The sequence below is a fragment of the Berghia stephanieae genome, chromosome 2, assembly GCF_034508935.2.
Source record: "Berghia stephanieae isolate SIO BIC M18660-M18661 chromosome 2, UCSD_Bste_1.3, whole genome shotgun sequence".
Taxonomy (NCBI): Eukaryota; Metazoa; Mollusca; class Gastropoda; order Nudibranchia; family Aeolidiidae; genus Berghia; species Berghia stephanieae.
The window spans coordinates 924587-949586 of NC_088361.1; the positions used below are offsets into that span (position 1 = coordinate 924587).

Below are 25000 nucleotides of genomic sequence, written 5' to 3' on the forward strand. Positions count from 1 at the left end.
GAGAATGAGGTGTATCAGGTTTTGGAGAATGAGGTGTATCAGGTTTTGGAGAATGAGGTGTGTCAGGTTTTGGAGAATGAGGTGTAATAGGTTTTGGAGAATGAGGTGTAATAGGTTTTGGAGAATGAGGTGTGTCAGGTTTTGGAGAATGAGGTGTATCAGGTTTTGGAGAATGAGGTGTAATAGGTTTTGGAGAATGAGGTGTATCAGGTTTTGGAGAATGAGGTGTAATAGGTTTTGGAGAATGAGGTGTAATAGGTTTTGGAGAATGAGGTGTAATAGGTTTTGGAGAATGAGGTGTGTCAGGTTTTGGAGAATGAGGTGTAATAGGTTTTGGAGAATGAGGTGCATCGGGTTTTGAAGATGGCACTTATGTTGGTAACAACAAGATATGAAGTGAGTAGAAAAGTGCGAGAAGACAATAGAGAATAAAAAAAATTTTCGCGGCGGTGGTGGGGTTTGAACCTGCGACCTTATTGGTACGACAACTCCACCTGGCAGGTGAGAGCGTGGCTCTACCGTGTGAGCTATCCACGAACACAAAAATATTCGTATCAAACCCAAGTCATTTCTAAAAATTTTTATTCTCTATTGTCTTCTGGCACTTTTCTACTCACTTCATATCTTGTTGTTACCAACATAAGTGCCTGCTCCACTCACTTTTCTGAATTAAAAATTCACCCCATATACCGGAGCATACTCAATGTCTCAATCGTTTCTATGTTATATGTTTGTGTTGAGAATATTGGCTATTAAGCTTAACTGCTGGTCAAAAATAACTTCGCGATGGTGGTGTGCGAACGAATCGGCGATCTCCAGAAGTGGGTGAGAGAGGGATCTAGAAATGACTTGGGTTTAATATGAATATTTTTGTGTTCGTGGATAGCTCACACGGTAGAGCCACGCTCTCACCTGCCAGGCGGAGTTGTCGTACCAATAAGGTCGCAGGTTCAAACCCCACCACCGCCGCGAACAATTTTTTATTCTCTATTGTCTTCTGGCACTTTTCTACTCACTTCATATCAGGTTTTGGAGAATGAGGTGTATCAGGTTTTGGAGAATGAGGTGTAATAGGTTTTGGAGAATGAGGTGTATCAGGTTTTGGAGAATGAGGTGTAATAGGTTTTGGAGAATGAGGTGTATCAGGTTTTGGAGAATGAGGTGTATCAGGTTTTGGAGAATGAGGTGTGTCAGGTTTTGGAGAATGAGGTGTATCAGGTTTTGGAGAATGAGGTGTAATAGGTTTTGGAGAATGAGGTGTAATAGGTTTTGGAGAATGAGGTGTGTCAGGTTTTGGAGAATGAGGTGTAATAGGTTTTGGAGAATGAGGTGTAATAGGTTTTGGAGAATGAGGTGTATCAGGTTTTGGAGAATGAGGTGTAATAGGTTTTGGAGAATGAGGTGTATCAGGTTTTGGAGAATGAGGTGTAATAGGTTTTGGAGAATGAGGTGTGTCAGGTTTTGGAGAATGAGGTGTATCAGGTTTTGGAGAATGAGGTGTAATAGGTTTTGGAGAATGAGGTGTATCAGGTTTTGGAGATTGAGGTGTAATAAGTTTTGAAGAATGAGGTGTATCAGGTTTTGGAGAATGAGGTGTAATAGGTTTTGAAGAATGAGGTGTATCAGGTTTTGGAGAATGAGGTGTATCAGGTTTTGGAGAATGAGGTGTAATAGGTTTTGAAGAATGAGGTGTATCAGGTTTTGGAGAATGAGGTGTAATAGGTTTTGAAGAATGAGGTGTATCAGGTTTTGGAGAATGAGGTGTGTCAGGTTTTGGAGATTGAGGTGTATCAGGTTTTGGAGAATGAGGTGTATCAGGTTTTGGAGAATGAGGTGTAATAGGTTTTGGAGAATGAGGTGTGTCAGGTTTTGGAGAATGAGGTGTGTCAGGTTTTGGAGAATGAGGTGTATCAGGTTTTGGAGAATGAGGTGTGTCAGGTTTTGGAGAATGAGGTGTATCAGGTTTTGGAGAATGAGGTGTATCAGGTTTTGGAGAATGAGGTGTATCAGGTTTTGGAGAATGAGGTGTATCAGGTTTTGGAGAATGAGGTGTAATAGGTTTTGGAGAATGAGGTGTAATAGGTTTTGGAGAATGAGGTGTATCAGGTTTTGGAGAATGAGGTGTGTCAGGTTTTGGAGAATGAGGTGTATCAGGTTTTGGAGAATGAGGTGTAATAGGTTTTGAAGAATGAGGTGTATCAGGTTTTGGAGAATGAGGTGTATCAGGTTTTGGAGAATGAGGTGTGTCAGGTTTTGGAGATTGAGGTGTATCAGGTTTTGGAGAATGAGGTGTATCAGGTTTTGGAGAATGAGGTGTAATAGGTTTTGGAGAATGAGGTGTAATAGGTTTTGGAGAATGAGGTGTGTCAGGTTTTGGAGAATGAGGTGTGTCAGGTTTTGGAGAATGAGGTGTATCAGGTTTTGGAGAATGAGGTGTAATAGGTTTTGTAGAATGAGGTGTAATAGGTTTTGGAGAATGAGGTGTATCAGGTTTTGGAGAATGAGGTGTAATAGGTTTTGGAGAATGAGGTGTATCAGGTTTTGGAGAATGAGGTGTAATAGGTTTTGTAGAATGAGGTGTAATAGGTTTTGGAGAATGAGGTGTGTCAGGTTTTGGAGAATGAGGTGTGTCAGGTTTTGGAGAATGAGGTGCTTCAGGTTTTGGAGAATGAGGTGTAATAGGTTTTGGAGATTGAGGTGTAATAGGTTTTGGAGAATGAGGTGTATCAGGTTTTGGAGAATGAGGTGTATCAGGTTTTGGAGAATGAGGTGTATCAGATTTTGGAGAATGAGGTGTGTCAGGTTTTGGAGAATGAGGTGTAATAGGTTTTGGAGAATGAGGTGTAATAGGTTTTGTAGAAGGAGGTGTAATAGGTTTTGGAGAATGAGGTGTATCAGGTTTTGGAGAATGAGGTGTATCAGGTTTTGGAGAATGAGGTGTAATAGGTTTTGGAGAATGAGGTGTGTCAGGTTTTGGAGAATGAGGTGTGTCAGGTTTTGGAGAATGAGGTGTATCAGGTTTTGGAGAATGAGGTGTGTCAGGTTTTGGAGAATGAGGTGTATCAGGTTTTGGAGAATGAGGTGTATCAGGTTTTGGAGAATGAGGTGTAATAGGTTTTGGAGAATGAGGTGTGTCAGGTTTTGGAGAATGAGGTGTGTCAGGTTTTGGAGAATGAGGTGCTTCAGGTTTTGGAGAATGAGGTGTAATAGGTTTTGTAGAATGAGGTGTAATAGGTTTTGGAGAATGAGGTGTAATAGGTTTTGGAGAATGAGGTGTGTCAGGTTTTGGAGAATGAGGTGTGTCAGGTTTTGGAGAATGAGGTGTAATAGGTTTTGTAGAATGAGGTGTTTCAGGTTTTGGAGAATGAGGTGTATCAGGTTTTGTAGAATGAGGTGTATCAGGTTTTGGAGAATGAGGTGTAATAGGTTTTGGAGAATGAGGTGTATCAGGTTTTGGAGAATGAGGTGTATCAGGTTTTGGAGAATGAGGTGTAATAGGTTTTGGAGAATGAGGTGTATCAGGTTTTGGAGAATGAGGTGTTTCAGGTTTTGGAGAATGAGGTGTATCAGGTTTTGGAGAATGAGGTGTATCAGGTTTTGGAGAATGAGGTGTATCAGGTTTTGTAGAATGAGGTGTAATAGGTTTTGGAGAATGAGGTGTGTCAGGTTTTGGAGAATGAGGTGTGTCAGGTTTTGGAGAATGAGGTGCTTCAGGTTTTGGAGAATGAGGTGTAATAGGTTTTGGAGATTGAGGTGTATCAGGTTTTGGAGAATGAGGTGTATCAGGTTTTGGAGAATGAGGTGTATCAGGTTTTGGAGAATGAGGTGTAATAGGTTTTGGAGAATGAGGTGTGTCAGGTTTTGGAGAATGAGGTGTATCAGGTTTTGGAGAATGAGGTGTATCAGGTTTTGTAGAATGAGGTGTAATAGGTTTTGGAGAATGAGGTGTATAGGTTTTGGAGAATGAGGTGTAATAGGTTTTGGAGAATGAGGTGTTCTAGGTTATTTGGAGAATGAGGTGTGTCAGGTTTTGAAGAATGAGGTGTATCAGGTTTTGGAGAATGAGAGTGATGTATAGGTTTTGGAGAATGAGGTGTATCAGGTTTTGGAGAATGAGGTGTAATAGGTTTTGGAGAATGAGGTGTATCAGGTTTTGGAGAATGAGGTGTAGTTAGGTTTTTGGAAGGAATGAGGTGTATCAGGTTTTGGAGAATGAGGTGTAATAGGTTTTGGAGATGAGGTGTATCAGGTTTTGGAGAATGAGGTGTTCAGGTTTTGGAGAATGAGGTGTATCAGGTTTTGGAGAATGAGGTGTATCAGGTTTGGAGAATGAGGTGTATCAGGTTTTGGAGAATGAGGTTGTTCAGGTTTTGGAGAATGAGGTGTATCAGGTTTTGGAGAATGAGGTGTAATAGGTTTTGGAGAATGAGGTGTATCAGGTTTTGGAGAATGAGGTGTATCAGGTTTTGGAGAATGAGGTGTATCAGGTTTTGGAGAATGAGGTGTAATAGGTTTTGTAGAATGAGGTGTAATAGGTTTTGGAGAATGAGGTGTGTCAGGTTTTGGAGAATGAGGTGTGTAGGTTTTGGAGAATGAGGTGTTCAGGTTTTGGAGAATGAGGTGTAATAGGTTTTGGAGATTGAGGTGTATAGGTTTTGGATGAGGAGTTGGAGTGGTGTATCAGGTTTTGGAGAATGAGGTGTATCAGGTTTTGGAGAATGAGGTGTGTCAGGTTTTGGAGAATGAGGTGTATCAGGTTTTGGAGAATTTAGGGAGAATGAGTGTATCAGGTTTTGGAGAATGAGGTGTATCAGGTTTTGGAGAATGAGGTGTATCAGGTTTTGGAGAATGAGGTGTAATAGGTTTTGGAGAATGAGGTGTAATAGGTTTTGGAAAATGAGGTGTATCAGGTTTTGGAGAATGAGGTGTATCAGGTTTTGGAGAATGAGGTGTATCAGGTTTTGGAGAATGAGGTGTGTCAGGTTTTGGAGAATGAGGTGTGTCAGGTTATTCAACCCATCTTCTCAAATATGTATATAGTTTATATTATCCTTTATTTCACAGATCAATGTTCTCAGGATGTAACCTGGGACGGATATAATCAGACTATAATTCAGCGTATACCGAAAGACAAGACGACTAGCGACCAGCTATTGCATTGGCAACTTCAGCTGACAGAGGTCATGTATATGAACGTGACCGAATGCTACATCAGCAAATCCCTTGCCTGTAAAAGTATATTATCTAAGAATATGTACACCAGTACTATATACCAGGATGGTGATGTCTACATGATTACTCTGACGATACACAAAGTGTTCAAAACAAGGGATCAGGGGAAAGTGTCACTGTACCAGGGATCTAACCAACTTAGTCAATGTGATTTGGTTGTGCACTGTGAGTATTGACAGTTGGTTTTTGACTCATCTGAATTTCAATTCACTCGAACAAAGATGGATGGCTGTTTACAAACAATAAAATGAATGAATTTGACACCAAACTGCTCTGTTAATTGCTTTGTCTTCAGACTGCAAGTTTGGGGATTAGTTCTCAATAAATTATATCGATAAAATAATAAATCGTTAAGGTTACATCTACGAGGAGTGTACCACAGTCAAAATCACCGAAACTGGCCGTATCTTTTAGAACATTTAAGGCTGTTTAGGTTTGTAAACGCAAATGGAGATGCATTCAAACTGCAATTTACCAAAGAAGTACCAATATTGTCAGTGGATATGGGAATAGCGGGTATAAAGGAGGGAGAAAGGCGCTTGTCTAAACAACCGTAGACTATATAAACTTATAGTTATAGCCTGAGAGCATTACAATCCGTGGCTCGTCACCGTAAACAATCAGCCGTACAGATCCTGAACATCACACACAATTCTAACACCGGCGATTGAAAAATATGCAAAGCGTTGTCAGGTTTCGCAATGCATTTCCGTCATCAGTGTGTCAAATTATTGTGATGATAAAGAATCTCAATCTGTGGGTTTGATTGCTTTGGGTGACAGGTAGGAATTTTGTGTAGCTATACCCGAGAATGACCAAACATGTCACATTCCAAGAGGGCGATCCAAAGACAAAAATGAAAATTGAGTTGTTGTTTGTGATGCTCAAGGAAAGAAATGAAGCAATTGGTATTAAAACTTTGTTTTCGTGAACATTGTCTTGTATTATGGCGTAATTATTTTGTCACGATCTGGCAATAAGTTTACGAAGGCTACGACACAACGCAATTTGCTCTCCTCTCTCTCTCTCTCTCTCTCTCTCTCTCTCTCTCTCTCTCTCTCTCTCTCTTTGTGGGGATCATCGGAAAGGGGGGGGGGGGGGGGGGCAAGGTTGTGTCAGTTATGTTCGTCGGAACCATGAAACCGTCGCAGATGTTGTGAATAAATTTCTAATACCCGAAAGACAGAATTTGAGAATTTTGCCATTGTTCGTTGAATCGGTGACTTTGTGGAATGTGTAATCGACGAATTGTGTTGTACTGTAAATGAAATGCAGGAAAAACCTTCTTTAGACAACTATGAAGTCATGAAAATAGCAGTATAGGGTAAGGTCTAATTATACAACCAACCTCAAACATTAACAAGTTAAAATTGAAGTTTGATATGTTACATATAATAGACTCTAACTCCACATATAAATGATATGTCACGAGTCGTATCATAACGAATTATTCATTCATTCATTTGTTAATTTCAGACAAAAAGGCAACAGTAACTGAGTTCGTTTCAAATGCAAAAAAATCATCGATTAGCGGGGTTGACAAAACAAACAGCAGAGACGAGATTCAATGATACCATTACATTCATCTGCGAGGCTGAGGGAAATCCGAAGCCTGTTCTGTCTGTAAGAGCTATGAGGTCAAATGAAACTGTCCCTCTGGAAGTAACGCCAATAGGAGATTTCAGAGTTAGGGGTACAGGAAAAAAGACAATGACCTGCCTAGACTATGATGATTACCAATGCTTGGCCACTAACGAATTTGCACACACGTCAAATAAGATTTTGATTGTTGATGTCATTTGTAAGTATTGCCTCTTCACATATATATAAAAACAGACAATTTATATACATTATACACACACACATAAACACACACACACACACACACAATATATTATATATATATATATATATATATATATATAATATATATATTTATGAGTGTTGGTGGGTACTTGTAGGTACGAAAGTGCTCGATAATGGTGGTTAGAGCTAATATATAATGTAAATTTTCACTCACATTATTTTTTTGCCGAGACGACTCGTTTCTGTGTTTTTTACACTTCTTCAGACTGAAGAAATGTAAAAAACACAGAAACGAGTCGTCTCGGCAATATATATATATATATATATATATATATATATATATATATATATATATATAGTTTTTTACAAAAAAAAATAGACATTTTGTTTACGCTAATAGTTCGATGCCGGTTCAAACAGTTACAATGACATTTATACATATTTGGAAACCTGCCAAAACTGGTTTTCTTTTGGCGTATAATTTATTGGATATGTGTAAACTGTTGAAAAGCCGCCGATAGTTAACACCAGTCATCAAAAAATCGATTTTGAAAATATTCATTATGTCAGCTGATAGGCCGTTTTTGCTAATATGTCAATCCAAATAATATTTATTCTTATAAACAGGTCATCAGATTTTGCACAGAAGTCGTGCTTTCTTTCATCTTATTTAGCTTTCTTTTTATAATAGCCCACGACATATTATGTTCAATGAGATACATGTCAGGTGACACAGCTGACTACGGGGTTTTCATCCTTACATTTGAATCGTTTAGGAAAACGGATATTTGGCGAGCTCTTTTATGGGATGAGGATTTATCGTGTTGGAATATATCTACTTGATTATTCTGATTCCAAATACATACATACATACATACATACAAACATACATACATAATACATACATACACAATACATATATGCATACATACATACATACATACATACATACATACATACATACATACATACAAACATACATACATAATACATACACACATACATACATACATACATACATACATACATACATACTACATAACATACATACATACATACATACATACATACATACATACATACATACATACATACATACATACATACACATACATACATACATAATACATACATAAACATACATACATATACATACATACATACATACATACATACATACATACATATACATATATACATACATACATACATACAGACATACATACATCCATACATCCATCCATACATCCATCCATCCATCCATACACCCATACACCCAGACACCCAAACACCCATACACCCATACACCCAGACAGACAGACAGACAGACAGACAGACAGGTAGATAGATGGATAGATAGATACACATATACACACATACATACATACACATACACATACACATACACACATTACACACACATACACAAATACAAACATACACACATATACACATACACATACAAACGATTACGTACGTATTTAATTCTCTTAAACTTCAAAAATTCCAAAAGTTTATTATTCAACCATTTCGACGTTAAATGTCCGATAAAACACTAGATTTGCATTCTAACTGATTTATGACTATTTCATTTGTATTTGTTTTTGTCATTTTAAAATAATTTCAGGCCCACCTGAATATCCACCTTGGTTTGATCAAAGAAAGCGACAGTATTTTCAACCATTCAAACAAGAAATTGAAATGCAAGTCCCCGTTATTGCCTACAAGGATCCTCGCACTGAGGTGTTCTGCCCGAATGATTTTAATGTATACTATTTTTCAGGACAATTTCCTAACGGCACCGTGATTATTAAATTTTGTAAGGAAGCGATTGCATTTATCTCCATGACATGTCTTGTGAATATTTCTATTGGAAAGGAGTCATTGCAGTATGAGTTTGAAATCGTAAATGGTAAGTTATACGTATTAAAAAAATAGTATAATCTCAACGTAAACTCTAACTCTAATGCTAGCACAATCATAACCCCGACCTTAATTTTATCTCTTCTTCGTGTATAATCCTTACCTTAACTCTAAATCTAGTGCTAGCATAATCCAAACCCCAACCTTAACTGAAAGTCTAACGCAAGCACAATCCTAACATAAGCTTAAATTTAACTCTGGTGCGTGTATAAACATAATCTTAACCTTAACTCTAATCCAAGCACGAGCATAATCCCACACTAACCCTAAACTAAATTCTAACTCTTGTGCTAGCATGTTCCAATTCCTGACCTTAACTCTAACTTCAATGCAAGCATAATCCCAACATAACCCTAAATACCCAAAACTCTAACTCGACCTATAAAGTAATCAAAATCTTTCTAACGTTATTATAATCATAACCTTAATCCTAAACGTAAGTCTACCCCTAACCTGAACTATAACTCTACTTCTAGCATAATCTTGACCCAAACTCTAAACCTTAAGTTTATCTAGTGCTAGCAGCATCCTAATCCTGACAATATTCTTAACTCTAACTCTAATGCAGGCATAACCCTAAACTAATGATAATCTTGACCCAAACCTAAAACAATTGTTGTGAGTTTGAACTCGTAATGACTGAGTGAGGTTCCTGACCTCCCATAGTGGGCAGGGAGGTACTTACTGTGACTTCTATCCCCCTATATATGTTTTCCAACTTGCTTTCTGTCTTTGTCTTGGAATGAGATTACTTGGTTTTGTCCTGGCCCTGGCCGGACACCCTGGCTGAGAGGGAAACAGTCAGATGTACAGTTAGTTTTGGGAGATGATATTTTTTCCCTTGTAAATCATCTCTCTGTTTTGCATTGTATTATTTATGATATGTAAACATTTGAGTGTATTCCTCTTAGTGGGGACCTGTGCTTGTGTCTGGATGAGACTTTTAGGTGATCTCAAACTAAGTACTTTGATAGTGTGCTCTTGGAATCTACATATGTTTTCTATTGGAACCAATTCCCCTTTGTCTTACCTTTTATGTGCGCTTTTATTGTAATTCTAGAACTTTTTAGTAACTCATTTTCTTCCTTTTTACTGGCGCTGATATGACCTTAATGTGTTGCAAGCGCCGTAAAACCCTTTAAAACAATAAAAAAAACAAAAACAAAAACAAAAAACAAAACAACTCGTAATGATAGTGCATGCGAAACATTTTTTAACAAATGGTTTAGTGTATTGAAGCTATGCGTTAAAATATTCACAACAACCGACAGTCGGATATAACATACCAACACACAGGATGTGTGTAACCTTGAACATTTATAGATATAATGAAATTGACGTCATTCAGCTCTTTGTTATGTTATCATTAATAAATTGTATTAATCAGACTATAAATGTTTAAGGTTACACATAGTTTTGTGTGTTGACACATTATTTCTGGCTAAAAAATGTGAGTTTTTTTGGCACACCATCAATAGTCAGATTAATATTATATTTTAGTGAGAAATAATCACCAAAATGGCTGTCTGAAATCAATAACAAATAGCTGATTGGCGTCAACTGTGTTCATTCTGTAAAAAGATTGATGCTGACGTCACTCAGCTTTTTTTTATTGCTTTTAAATTACCAGTTGAGCGATTAGTTCTCATTAAATTCTATCAATCAGACGTTTAACGGATTCGTTAAATGGACAGTAACAAGCTTACTACCCGTTGGATAAGACGCTGGTCAAAGTGCTTTCTATCTATCTATCTATCTATCTATCTATCTATCTATCTATCTATCTATCTATCTATCTAACTATCTATCTAACTATCTATCTATCTATCTATCTATCTATCTATCTTCTATCCTACTCTATTATCTATCTATCTATCTATTAACTACTATATCTATCTTTTATCATCTATCTTTATCTAACATTTTCTCTTCTTTCTCTCCCTCTAATTTTTCATTGTTTCTTTTCCCTCCACACTCCTCTTTCTCTCACCCTCTATCCATCTCTCTCTATCTATATTTCGTTCCCACGTCCACGCTCTCTCTCTCTCTCTCTCTCTCTCTCTCTCTCTCTCTCTCTCTCTCTCTCTCTCTCTCTGTTTCTTTTTTCTAAGGCACACACAGAAAATACAAGCATTATTTTCCTCAAATATAGAGATTCGTTAACATCACCTCATTCTTTTTCCAACAGAGTTTCTTTTAGTATTACCAGCAATAATTGTGGCCGGTGGTGTTTTTGTAGTAATATGCCCTTGGTTGACAACTGGTAAGCTATTCCTGATGGAAATGTCAAAATGTATTAATAGCAAGTTAACGATTAAGTTCCTCGAACTTAAATGATCGACCAACGATAAGCTCTCTCCTCAGACGTCGTTAACTTGCTAATGTTAAAACTCATGCCAAATAGGTAATTTAAAGTTAAAATTATAAGAAATGAGAAATCTTTCTTTTTCGCAATTAAATAAACAAATTCTACCTAAGTAAATCTTTTAAATTATTCATATTGTTATTCATTATTCACGATTCATATACGGATATGGTACATTCCACAACCCATGCTTTGATGTAGATATCTTCACAACCTTCTGTAGGGTTTTAATGAAACTTGGCTTGAACAATGAAGATGGTTTTTGTGTACCTATGAGTTTCATTAAACAATCAAAAACTCAATTGTTTCGTCAAAATTTCCTCGAAAACAGACGCCATCATTTATTTAGCACGTTGGTTATGGGTTAAACTTCCGGCAAACTATATGTGAGTACTTACACTGGACCGAAACCCGAAGTGGTTCCTCTAATTATTTTTAATACGGACAATTTCTTAAAGTTTATATAAACGATGTTCTTAAAGTTTGGAAATAATTCTACGTCACGTGATCGAAATTGATAATATATTTGACCAGATAGTTTGCCAACTTTTTCATGAATACTATATTCGATTACAAACAATAAGAATATGCCTGCCCGTCACTAAATACCGGGTTCTCTAACCCTAGGTAACAAAAATGGCGGCATAAATGAGTGATTTGATTTTTCTTTGACCTTAGTGAAAAAAAAAAGGTAATTTGGCCCCAAAAAACGTTAGATTATTTCAGCAGATGGCCAAGTAAAACGTCAATTCAACCAATAGAATACGCGAAATTATTCATAAATCCTAGAATTTATTTTATCCAACAAGTTCACAGCATTATTCAAAAGTTACTTTTTATATAGTAATGACAGGCTATGGGAGGGATAGAATTATGCAAGTTGATTGTTGTGCAAACTTTTGTTTTACTAACTTCTATAATGTTCGTCACAGACTTTACCAAGTAACCTATCAACCCACGAGTCATATTTGATATCATGTATCATTAGCTACCGAAGCAATTCATTATACACACACACACACACACACACACTGTATTCAGGTAGATTTGTAACATTCATGAAGATTATATTCAATTAAATGTTTTTTAAAGTTGCCTAACAACCACTTTCTTGGGAATTTTAAGGAGAAAAGATAATGATAGATGGGGCAGAATTATTCAGAAGAAATGGGGACGGCTTTGAATTTTACAAAAGTAAAACACAATTGTATACCTATACAAATGGGGTACAAGCCCTGTTGTTAGAGGTCTATGTATTTGAACAAATAAAAGGTGAAAGGAAATGATTTGGAATAATTACTAATGATGTTTGTATCTGATCAAAAATGTATGTCTTTGTAGGAAATGATTTAATAATTTCTTTAACTTATTCTTCAGGTGATAATGACGAAGAACGAGAGAATGGGACATCGCCTTCAGAAGGCACAAATTTGGGTGAACCTCGTAAGTACCTTTCTATTTTTCTCATATTAAAGTTACCTCTTTAGAGAGTAGTTACAATTATTTTGACCTGTGGTATGGCGATTGTATTCTGACTTGTAGCTCCCGGGTCTCGAGTGATTTTGTTAGCGGCTCAAGGTTGAAACCGGCTCTTTACTCATTCTAATAAAATGAATTCCTGGCCTGATACAGTGTTGTCTCTATGGAAAATATATAGCAGCGCATTACTGACGCTAAGTCTCGTCGGACATGTTAAGTGTTCATGTAGGCTTGGGAAACCTTTAAACTTTAAAGCGCTTTGAGCACAAATAGTAGATATTGTGTTACGTTCAGTTCTGTTTTTGGGCCGCTTGAGACTCCCTTCCGCTTGTCAGACGTTGAAAGGACTGGGGGATTGATTTGCACAGCGATCATTATGGTCTTTGAGGTTTATTCCAATGGAAGAATTGATAACCCATGTGTGAACAACAGTGTAGAAAATTGGGCTGGGGGGAAGTGACTTGCTCAAGGCTGCCCAGTGCGACAGGGAGTCAAACTCGATACTTTCTGGGCACAAAGCAAGTACCTTACCGCTGTGCCATGCTGACTTTGTGAATAATATGACGCCGTGGATCCCTTGGCAAATGCACTTGGTGCAAGTTATCACATTCAGCTTGGGTGTGAATGGATTACTTGTGATGAGCAAAGTCAGATAAAAATAATTCTAAATAACTATAATGATAATATTATGTTGATGTAGTTTGTATAATGTTTCATTTGTATAATAATGTCACTGTATTATTGTTTCGCGCATTGAGCATCACCCAGTGATGAAAATGCGCGTTATAAATGTCATGTATTATTATTATTATTATTATTATAACAGATAACTTGCAATGGACGAAACGGATAATTTATTAGATCCACGAGGCCTGATAGATAGAGGAATGAATAATGCGAGATGAATTGTATTGCGCAAAGGGAACCAATGAAAATGTGTACCATAGGAATTTTCGTCATTTTTAAACGCATTCGAGCCTCCTTTTACTCCTTCCTAGATTTATTCCGATTCCACCCCTGCTTACCTAGCACTGGTTTATTTGTTTATTATTAAGGGTTTTACGGCGCTTGCAACATGTTTTGGCCATATCAGCGCCAGTAAAAAGGAAGAAAAAGAGATTGTTAAAATATTCTAGAATAATATTTAAAGCACTAAAGATAAAGTAAGATTAAGGGGATTGGTACAACAAATAGGGAACTTTGTAGATTCCAAGAGTTTGAGATCACATAAAAGTCCCATCCAGACACGCGCATGAAACCACTAAGAGAAACAAACTCAAATGCTTACATTATTCGTTCAAAACAATAAATCTAACAATACATATTAAAAAGATGATTTACATACACTTTGATTTTACACTTGTCTCCCCTTCCACGAGAGGTAAAAAATAGACGTAAATACTTACTTCTTGGTCTAAATGATTGTCCTATTCAAAATAGTATGCTCCCCGTAATGAATGTAGTTTATTTGGCTACTTAAGTCTTAAAGTTTACTTAAAATTAAATTTCAGAAAATTTGTCCCACCATGTCATAATACTGATTTCGATTTTCGATTTGCCAGGTTTTGGATCACATTTTTGGAAAATAAATTGCAATGTTGATGTATCTTCTTTCTTTTTCATGTTTTAGGTGGCAACGAAGATCAAGGAAATGAAGGAAATCATCAAATATCTGATCGCCTACAACGAATTGAGGGTCTCCTAGAGCATTTACACGAACGACGATATAATATACCCCAAGACCAAGTACTACTCGACTCCATGCACGGTGTCTATGAAGAGATTGATAGCGATGGCCTAATTTCTCGGCCTCAATGCGACGTGGCAACTCCAGGATACGATGTTATATCACGGCCTTTACCAGATCCTAAATACGTCTTTAATCGTTTATTGGACATTGAAATGAAACCTATTAGAAGTCAAGATGTAACTTCCCCTTACGATGGATAAGATAGGTGCTGAATATACTCCATCTATTTCTTGTTCTCTCAGCTCAAGAAGTTTTTGAAAAGAAAGCAGATGGTCCGTAGATGGTGCCGAGCAAAATCACAGGGAATCTTCAACTAGTTTGGCGTTGTCAGCTCTGTGTTGCTCGTGATGGTGAGTATATGGAAATCTGACCCCGCGGATTTTTGCAAAAAATATTTCAAAATTGATGAATTTTGCAGGTGAATCTAAGTAAATCTTGCAAACATTTTGCAGGTTTCTAAATGTGTTGTATCACACCCTAACAACTAACTACATGCAACCCATGTAATAGAATATCCTCGTGGAATTACGTAAGTTCAAACTCAAAATTATGCAAAATTATGAGATAAAAAATGGCAAATTTTGCCAGAAATTATGCTGATTTTGGAAATAGGCAGAAAGTTGGGAGAACAAAATGACAATAAAAAATTGCTGTCAATGAAATTGTTATAATATAGAAAAATAAAATAATAAATAAAATAAAATTCCCTTTATTCATCCCCATGGGGAAACTTGTCTTTAGGGTCTATTCCAAGGGAAGACTGGAATAACCCAGGCGTCAGCCGCAGAGCAGCGCCGCCAACTGAGCTAGGGCGAGGTGACTGCTCAACGCAGCGGGTGATCGAACTCGGTACCTTTTGTGTACGAAGCAAAGACCGTTCCGTTGAGACATGCTGTCCCAAAGCTTCCAGGGTTGCCTGGCCCAAACTTCTCCTTGGATCACTTAAAATCATATTTTACAAAGAAAAACTCCTTTCAACATCAGCAGAACAAAAATAATTATAAAAAAGAATCAAAGAATTTGTCAAAAATTTGCATAATGTGCAGATTTTGCGGTTGCAATGCAAATCAGAAAATTTTTCCTAATTTTGCGGCCGCAAGCTGTGAAAAAAAAAAAAATCCGCGAGGCCAGGGAAATTAAGGGTCTGATATATAGCTGAGATTCTAAACTTTCTTTTCATATAGATAGAATGAAGTTGACGTCACTCAGGTCTTTATTACTGTTTTTTTCCATCCATGTTTATGAGTAATTCTCACTAAATTGTATTAACCAGACTATAAACATTCAAGGTTACACATAGTTTTGTGTGTTGGTCCGTTATACCTCCGGATGGCAATGTTGTGAGCTTCTAAGCCAAGCGCATACTATCTATGTTTGTATGTGCTTTGAAAACTAAAAAGTTAGAACAAAACGGCACTTTTATATCAGCCCGCCCTTGTATTTTGCATAATCTTTAAAGTTTTTGTTGCGAACTTGGTGTACTTACTTACTTACTTATCCGAACCAGCGACCACCTGAGCTCTAGCCCTTCGGTCTTGTGCCATGACGTAGAAGTTAGATGTCTTTTGTAGTTGTTCCAGGTGACTATAAAGTGTGTTACTGATGCTCGGATTTGGTGGGAGGAATGTGCATCTCAGGTCTTCAAGAGGTTGACATTCAAGCAAGTGGTGTGTTACTGTTTCATTGGGGTGTTGACATAGGGGGCAGGAAGGGGATGCGTCTTTTGTAATTTTGCTTAAATGGTTGTTGAGCGGTATGTGTTGTGTTCTTAGTTGAAAGATGATGCTTTGCTGGTGACTTCTGAGCTTATTTAGGCAATCAGTCTTTACAGGAGTGGTCATATGGGAAAACATACATCTACCCGTGGTGCTCATTGCCCAACTGTTCATCCATTCTTCTCTCTTATTTGTTTTGATTATTTGTTTCGCTGTGTCTAAGGATACTGGCATTGATGGTTGTAAAAGTGTTGATCCGAGTCTGGCTAGTCTGTCTGCATTGTCATTTCCTGGTATATTTGAATGTCCGGTATCCACTGGAGAGATAAGTCTACTCTGTGTGTTGTAAGGAATTCATCTAGTTGAGATCTTAAACTATTGAACGTTGAGGAGAGTTTATCTAAATCGAGAGCTTGGAGAACCGATTTGGAGTCTGTGAAGATGACAGTGTTTTGAAGTTTTGAAGGGTTTAGCTGGAAAACAGAAGAGAGGTGTCGCAGTGAGGCTTCTATTGCAACTGCCTCTGCCTCGTAGTTTGAACAGGAGCTTCCGCAAGAATTGTGGATTTTATCACAGGTTTTATCTGGGTATTCTACTACAAACCCATACCCAGCATTTTTAGTTCCTTTGTGGGCAGATCCATCTGTGTAAACATGTATCCAGTTGTCTGGGTATTCTTGTATTGTCTTCATTGCTAATGTTTGTTGGTGTACAAATTATTTGTTTAGAACTAATTTAGTACATTTTTTAGTTGGGTTTAATCTGGACTCTATGTGTAATGATTATAGAATTTTTTTCAGTGAGATGTAAACACGTAGTACAGGATTTGTTTTCATGAAGGGAAAATGTTAATTTACATAACGGATTGCATAAATTGCATGTATCCCATTATGAATATTGAAATTAAAAGGTGTAGTGTATAGGTGATAATTATTCCGATCAAGTGGGGTGTTTGATATTGAATATTATTATCATGATCTACTCAAGGAGAAATAACCATGTGAATATATGTTTAGAGAAATGAATAGGTTATTTCCCTTACATCATTCTTTTTTTTTAATGTACCGTAACTCTTTCACAACGAAATTGGGGTTTTTAGTTGTTCCCTTCCTCCGACAACTAAACCAAGAATGGTCGTAGGATATCTTTAATTTGTTTTATAAAGATATTCCTCTCGTTGCCTTGTCTTCATCATGAACTCAACATGGACGGAAAGTGGTAGATTTTAAGACGAGATTTTATTATAAGTGGCCTCAAGGTGTATTCTGAGTTGTTCCCCTTTTGATTTTAGTACCAATATATTATCTGCATGAATATTACACTAAATTACACCAGTTTGTAATTATGTATTTATTTGTACTGCCATGTGGGATATTAACCAGTAAACTTCAGTACTTAGGAAGAACACACATTTAAAACTTTGGCCGAAAAAAAAAAATCGTCTTTCAAATATGGTTCCGGGTTTGAGAGGTTTTCTATTCCAAGATGAGGATCCTTTCAATCGATCGATATTTGAAGGACGTATTTAAATACGTGTCTTTTCAGAGTATGCCAGTTAACTGGTTAATAAGTCTGCAATGTATCATCAGTTTAGAAATAGCTTTCGGTAATTCTGGTACGGTACTCGGTTTAAATCTTATTTATTAGATAGCCGACAAATTGTAGTTGTAAATAGTTTGAAGTCATGCCGACATTTTGGTATTGGGGTTCTTTCAAATAAGATAATTTAAAATCAAACAAAAATAGTCGCTAAATAAAATTTGGTGACATAATGGAAGAATAAATTGCGTACATTTTGATCTAAAGGACACACATATGCGTGTAATACAATCGAAAATATCCGACGGGTGGCAAGACTTTTCAGTCAAGCCTTGTACAATTTGGACTGATATACCAACAGAAACAGCCAATCAGCTAACAACGTCAATGAGACAAACAGTTATGGCATTGATCAATTATAACGGTGGACATACAAAATACTTACGTGTGGCATGTGTGCTGATATCAAGTTTGTGCTCGATTTAGCAAAATCGATTTTTAATGATTGGTTTTAAATGTCTGCGACTTTTTAAAAGTTTACAAACATTCAATAAATTATACACCAAAGAAAACTAGTTCTGTTTAGTTTCCAAATTCCAAATTTGTATGTGTCATTGAATTTGTTCCAACCAGTAATGAAATAATTGTGGAACAAAACCGTCAAGTATCTTTAGTAAAAGACTATATATGTTGAAACAATTTTGGGACTAGTATTTTGGGTATTTTGGGTATAAAAAATGGCGAGTACAAAACATTGTGCGGCGTCCATTCCAATTGTAAATTATCGTATCAAGTACATATACAGGCAACCACACTTTAATATTATATCAAGTAAAGGCATTTGTGTTTGGAATTGTATTGTCTAAAATATATAAACAAATAAACAAAACATTTGTCTTTGGTCTTTACAAATGTAACCTAACGCCTCCAAACGGTATTACATGTCCGAGGTTTAGGTGCTAAAATGTAAATGTGTAGTCAAAAATAATAAAACTTGGTTAAATTGATGTTTTATCAAGGCCCATGGCCTTCAATTGAAAAAAACTAAAATGTCAACTGTCTGGTCATCTTAACTTTAAAATCACGTTTGGTAATCTGACTCATTACAACATGTTACCGTTTCAAGTCAATAGGTTACGTATGTGATAAGATTAAAATTTTTAAGTGTTTGCACCACTTGTTGATCATTTCAACACCTGGTTGTTTAAATATCACAATTGGAAAGTTAAACGACGTATTTGGTGCCAGAAAGACTTTTTGAGTTGCAGGCACATGAATGCACTGTAAGTCAGACAAATATAAAACCACTCAAGCAAACTTTGTTTTTAAAAGTTTTACTGCAGTTCAACACGTTCATGCCATTTCAGCACTGGTGAAAAGAAGAGGATGGCATAGTATAAAGAATTCTAGATCTACAATTAAAAGTACCTAGGAAAATAAAGACAAAGGTAACTGGCTGAAATAGGAAACAGAAGCAGATTCCAAGAGCAAACTATCAATGTGCTTAGGTTGAGATCACCGAAAACTAAAAATCCCATCCAGTCACAATCACATATGATATCACAAGATATCACTATGAGCAATAAACTCAAATTGATTTTTAAAATGTTAAATTAAAAACAAAACAAAAACTAAAACAGTACATAACAGAGAAGCCAGGAAAAAGGAGGGTTGAACGTAGGAATACCAGCCGTACCCTGGTAAAAATATAAAGCTAACATAATATTGTATTTACTGGGTTAACAAAAATTGAATAGAGAAATGGATGATTGGGACATTTCAGAAATCTCCTATATCGGACTCCACCTGACACAACCCCAGAAATACAACCAGCTGAAACAAGGTTAGATTCAAATTCAGCACCCTTATCTAGAGTAGAAATAAACGAAGTTATTAAAAGGAATGAATAATGGAAAACTCCAGGACCAGATGGTGTGCCCCCAGAGGCCTTCAAAACGAATTTAAACACTACATTGGACATGTTCCTACTTCAATTTTTGAAAATATGGAGTCAAAACCAAATCCCTTCATATTGGAAGATAGGGTATGTTTTCAAGCTCCCTAAAATAGAAGACCTAGGGGATTTTAAGGACTGGCGAGGCAGTATGCCCTCTCAATTCCCAGTCAAGTTTTTACTCGAGTGATATTTGAAAGGCGGAAAACTGCACACGATGGGAAACTTCGTTGTGAGCAAGCTGAAAAAAACCCAAAACAGATCCTGTATCGACCATCAACGATCTGGATTATGATAGAACGGTCTCTTGAGTGGAAATCACCACTTTATATGAATTTTATTGATTTTGAAAAGGCAATCGACAATATTGATATGGAAGTTATTTGGAAAATACTACATCATTACGGCATACCATATAAATCTTATTAAACAGCTATATGATCAACCAAGCTGCCAAGTAATGGAACACTTTCTAATTCCATTGAGATCAAAACTGGAGTGAAGCAGGAATGTCTTCTTTCGCCAAAATATTTCTAAAAGTAATTGGACAATGCGCAGAACTGTGGGGGATAAAAAGACTGGATTAGAATTGAACCTAACTCAATATCGAGAAGACCTTGACTTTGCCGATATTTGTTTATTGTCATAATCCCACCAACATTTACAGTAAAAAACAGACTTGTCAAGGAAGCAGCACAGACTGGTTTAGGAATAAACACAAAGAAAATAGAGGAGACCAGATTACTAAACAATAACACAACACTCATCTCAGTAAATGGAAACAATCTGAAGGACGAAGACAAATTTACGTATTTGGATAGCATTGTTTCAACATCTGGAGGGACAGATGAAGACATAAAGGCTAGAATGGGAAAAGCAAGACATACATTTATCACCCTCAGACCTATATGGAACTCAACAAATAATATATCAATGTAAAACAAATTCGGAATATACAGCACTAACGTAAAAGCAGTCCTTCTGTATGGCTCAGAAACATGGAACGTGACCTCTTTGTAAAAAAACTTCAAACCTTCACAAACAGATGACTTTGAAACATACTCGGTATCAGATGGCCTGAGAAAATCAGTAATCAAGATTTGTGGTTAAAAGCTGGACAAGAGGAAATTAGCGAACAAATCTCAACAAGAAAATGGAAATGGTTTGGTCAGACTTTTAGAAAACCAACAACAGACATCACGAGACAAGCTGTGGACTGGAACCTAAGGTTGGACGGCCAAAGAAAACATGGAGAAGGTCTTGTGAGGAAGCGGTGAAGTTGGCTGGAATGTCCTGGGGAGAGATGAAGAAGACAAAGAACAGAATAAGGTGGAGATGTACTGATTAAGCCTTGTGTTCAACAAGGAATGTAAAGAATTAAAGGAATGATGAAATGACATAAGAGAGAGATTTTTAAAAAAGGGTTTTACGGCGCTTGCAACACATTAAGGTCATATCAGCGCCAGTAAAAAGGAAGAAAATGGGATAGTAAAAAGTTTTAGAATTACAAATAAAGCACAAAAGAAAAGGTAAGACAAAGGGGAATTGATTCAAACAGGGAACAGATGCAGATTCCAAGAGCACACCGTCAAAGTACTTAGTTTGAGATCACCTAAAAGTCTCATCCAGACACAAGCACAAGTCCCAACTAAGAGGGACCAATCGTATAATAATAAGTAAACTAAACATAATACAATGCATAACAGAGAGATGATTTACAAGGAAAAAAATATCATCTCCCAAAACTATAACTATACATTCAACTCTTTCCCTCCCCGCCAAGGAACTCTGGCAAGGATCAGGACAAAATTAAGTAATCTCATTCCAAGACAATGACAGGAAACAATTGGAAAACGGGTATGAGGGGATAGCAGACACAGCATGTACCTCCCTGCCCACTATGGGAGGTCAGGATCCCCACCCAGTAAGAGAGAGATGACTTACAAGGAAAAATATAATTTTTAAAAAGTATAACTATACATTTGACTATTTGCTCCCAGCTGTGAACTTCAGTCAAGGCCACACTCCCTAGCGAGGTTATGGACAAAATCAAGTCAAGCCATGCTGGGAATAATTTTTATTTTTTATTTTTATCACACAATTCTTTATAGCACAAAATATAGAAAGACAGTTTATAATAAAAATAAATATAATAACTCACAAAATAAACATCCATCTGACAATCTACTCCCCAGAAAAAGATCCCAGGCAAGAGTCTGATCGAATCACAAAACAAGGATATAAAGCCACTGACAAAATGAGCAATTGATTGTTTGTTTGTTTTTTGTTTTTAAGGGTTTTACGGCGCTTGTAACACATTTAGGTTATATCAGCGCCAGTAAAAAGGGAAAAAATGGGATAGTCGAAAGTTCTAGAATTACAATTAAAGCACCCAAGAAAAAGTAAGACATAGGGGAACTGGGAACAAATAGGGATCAGATGTAGATTCCAAGAGCATACCATCAATGTACTTGGTTTGAGATCACCTATAAGTCTCATCAGGACACAAGCACAAAATCCAACAAAGAGGAATACACTCAAATGCTTACATTTCATTATACAATAAAAATAACAAGTATACTAATACATAACAGAGAGATGATTTACAAGGAAAAAAAATATCATCTCCCAAAACAATAACTATGCATTCAACTGTTTCCCTCCCAGCTAGGACTCTGGTCAGGGCCAGAACAAAACCAAGTAATCTCATTCCAAGACAAAGACAGAGAGCATGTTGGAAAACAGATATAAGGGGATAGAAGACATGGTAAGTACCTCCCTGCCCACTGTGGAGGTAGGGAACCCCACCCAGGAGCAATTGATTCCCCTGAGGATCTCACACATCATTCTTCAATACACACATACACACACACACACATAAACGCAAACACACGCACACACACACACACACACACACACACACACACACACACACACACACACACACACAAGAGAAGGGATTGGCAGCCCACATATTCATATAAAATAACATTCGTATTTTAGTATGGTGAAAATTATTCTCAATTGAAGTTTTTTCTACATAATCATCTATAGATTAAATGTTGTGAATAAATCAAATATAGAATCTTAAGAATGAGCAAATATACAATCATAATGAAAAACAATGATGCTAAAAATAAGGAATGGCAATCGAATAAAAAGTGTATTCCACTTAGGTGCCTATGACCCTTGACAGAATTCAAGTAAAGGCTTGTATAGAAAAACATTTTAATCGGTCCGGACTGGAATCATGAACCAGTTGGTTTTACGATGTATTGGTGTAAATGTTGCAGCTTGAAAAGATAAATAAGAATAGCCATTTGACTATTGTCTGTTTGTTTTTAAGGGTTTTACGTCGCTTGCGACACAGGTCATATCAGCAACAGTAAAAAGGTGGAAATGGGATATTCCAAAAAATTCTAGATTTACATTTGAAAGCACACAAGAAAAAGTAAGATAAAAGGGACTCGTTTGAATAGGGAACAGATGTATATTCCAAGGGCAAACCATCAATGTACTTAGTCTCATCCAGACACCAACACAGAATCCCACAAATCATATAATATAACAATACATATCAGGGAGATGATTTACAAGGGGAAAAAAAATATAATCTCCCAAAACTTTAACTATACATTTTACGATTTCCCCCTCAGCCAAGGACTTTGACTAGGGAAAAGACAAAACCAAGCAATCTCACTCCAAGACAAAGAGAGAAAGCAAGTTGGAAAACAGATATTACAGGGGTATAGAAGACCCAGTAAGTAACCTCCCTGCCCACTATGGGAGGTCAGGAACCCCAAACAGTCATTTGACTATTATTACTGATGTGTTGGTGAGATATTTATAAGGAGTTTTACAATTTACAGTGTGCGACACATTTAGTTCATTCCAGCATCAGAAAAGAGGAAAATAAATGTACAGGTAAAAGATTGTAATTGTATGTTTGTTTGGTTTTAGTGGTTTGACGGTGCTTGCGACACTATAGGATCATTTCAGAGTCATTAAAATGGAAAATGATAGAGGAAAATTGTAGGTTCTCAAGTAAAAATCACGGAAGAAAAAGGGATACAAGGGGGTACTGGATCAAAAAGGAATACAAGGGGGTACTGGATCAAAAAGGGATACAAGGGGGTACTGGATCAAAAAGGGATACAAGGGGGTACTGGATCAAAAAGGGAACAGAAGATTTCATGAGAAATTCATTGATGTGCAACAGATCCCAATAAAATGTTTACAACGTACAGTATACATATACAGTATTCAAAATTATTAATTATAAAATATAACATAACAGTAACAGAGAGGCGATTTATAAAAAAAAATTATTATCTCTAGAAAAAATGTACTATACATTTGACTGTCTCCCTCCCAGGACCAGGAGAAAAAAAACAAAACAAACAAGCAATCCCTATCCAGAACAAAGACAACGCATGAAATGGAAAAGAAAAGCAGAAATGGGGGTAGAAGACACAGCAAGTGAGAATGTTCAGGTTTTTAAGATACTCGTAAAACTTGTAGCTCATTTAAAGAGGAAAATACTGTGAAGGAACAAGATTGTAAATTTATACTTGAAAGCACTCATAAGATGGTGAGACAAACGGATTTGCGATATATGTTATCATTTCAATTCAATGCTTCAAATAGTTATTCTACGGTCTTCCCTAACTAATACTCAATTAAATCATGGTTTAAACAAGGAACAGATGTAGATTCCAAGATCAATTTATCAATGTGTGTACCTGACTCGGGTTAAACAACAGTATCCAACTAAGAGGGACACACCAAAATGCTTATAAAATAAATGATTATAAGTAACACCATAAGCACCAAATCATTGGTGTCGATAAAAGACACGTTCTCATGAGATTACAATTCAATTTTTAATACAAATTTTCATAATAAAATGTCATCAAATAAATCATTTTAAAAACAATAGATACCTGTTCAACTCGAAATCTTAAAAATAAAAAAAAGATACAATAACATTATCAACAGAAGAGAAAGACTATGCACTTTTTTTTTCCAATGATCAAATGTATACAAAATGTAGTGTAGAAATCTCCCTCTCCAAATAAACCGACTGACTCAATAAAACTGAATAGATCACGCAATATACTTATTCAAAAGAAAACCAATAAAACTTATCAAACCTTCCAGATAGTCTGCTATGCATTTTTTAAGGTCTCAATATTGCTCATAACATCTTCAAAAAAGAACAAAATACCAAACACTGA

At 36.5% G+C, this 25000-nt stretch overlaps 1 protein-coding gene across 4 annotated transcripts in view; it reads left to right on the plus strand.

Annotated features, from left to right (window-relative positions):
* The window catches only part of LOC144964137 (uncharacterized), a 37169-nt gene extending 14470 nt beyond the window's left edge, over window positions 1–22699 (plus strand). For all 4 annotated transcript variants that reach the window (XM_078898070.1, XM_078898068.1, XM_078898069.1 and 1 more), the window contains 5 exons: window positions 5065–5397; window positions 8666–8950; window positions 11150–11224; window positions 12704–12769; window positions 14436–22699. In XM_078898070.1, the coding sequence (XP_078754196.1) occupies window positions 5065–5397; window positions 8666–8950; window positions 11150–11224; window positions 12704–12769; window positions 14436–14755 (1079 nt within the window). In that variant the 3' untranslated portion in view covers window positions 14756–22699. The remainder of the gene's footprint in view (window positions 1–5064; window positions 5398–8665; window positions 8951–11149; window positions 11225–12703; window positions 12770–14435) is intronic.
* The last annotated feature ends 2301 nt before the right edge of the window (window positions 22700–25000 follow it).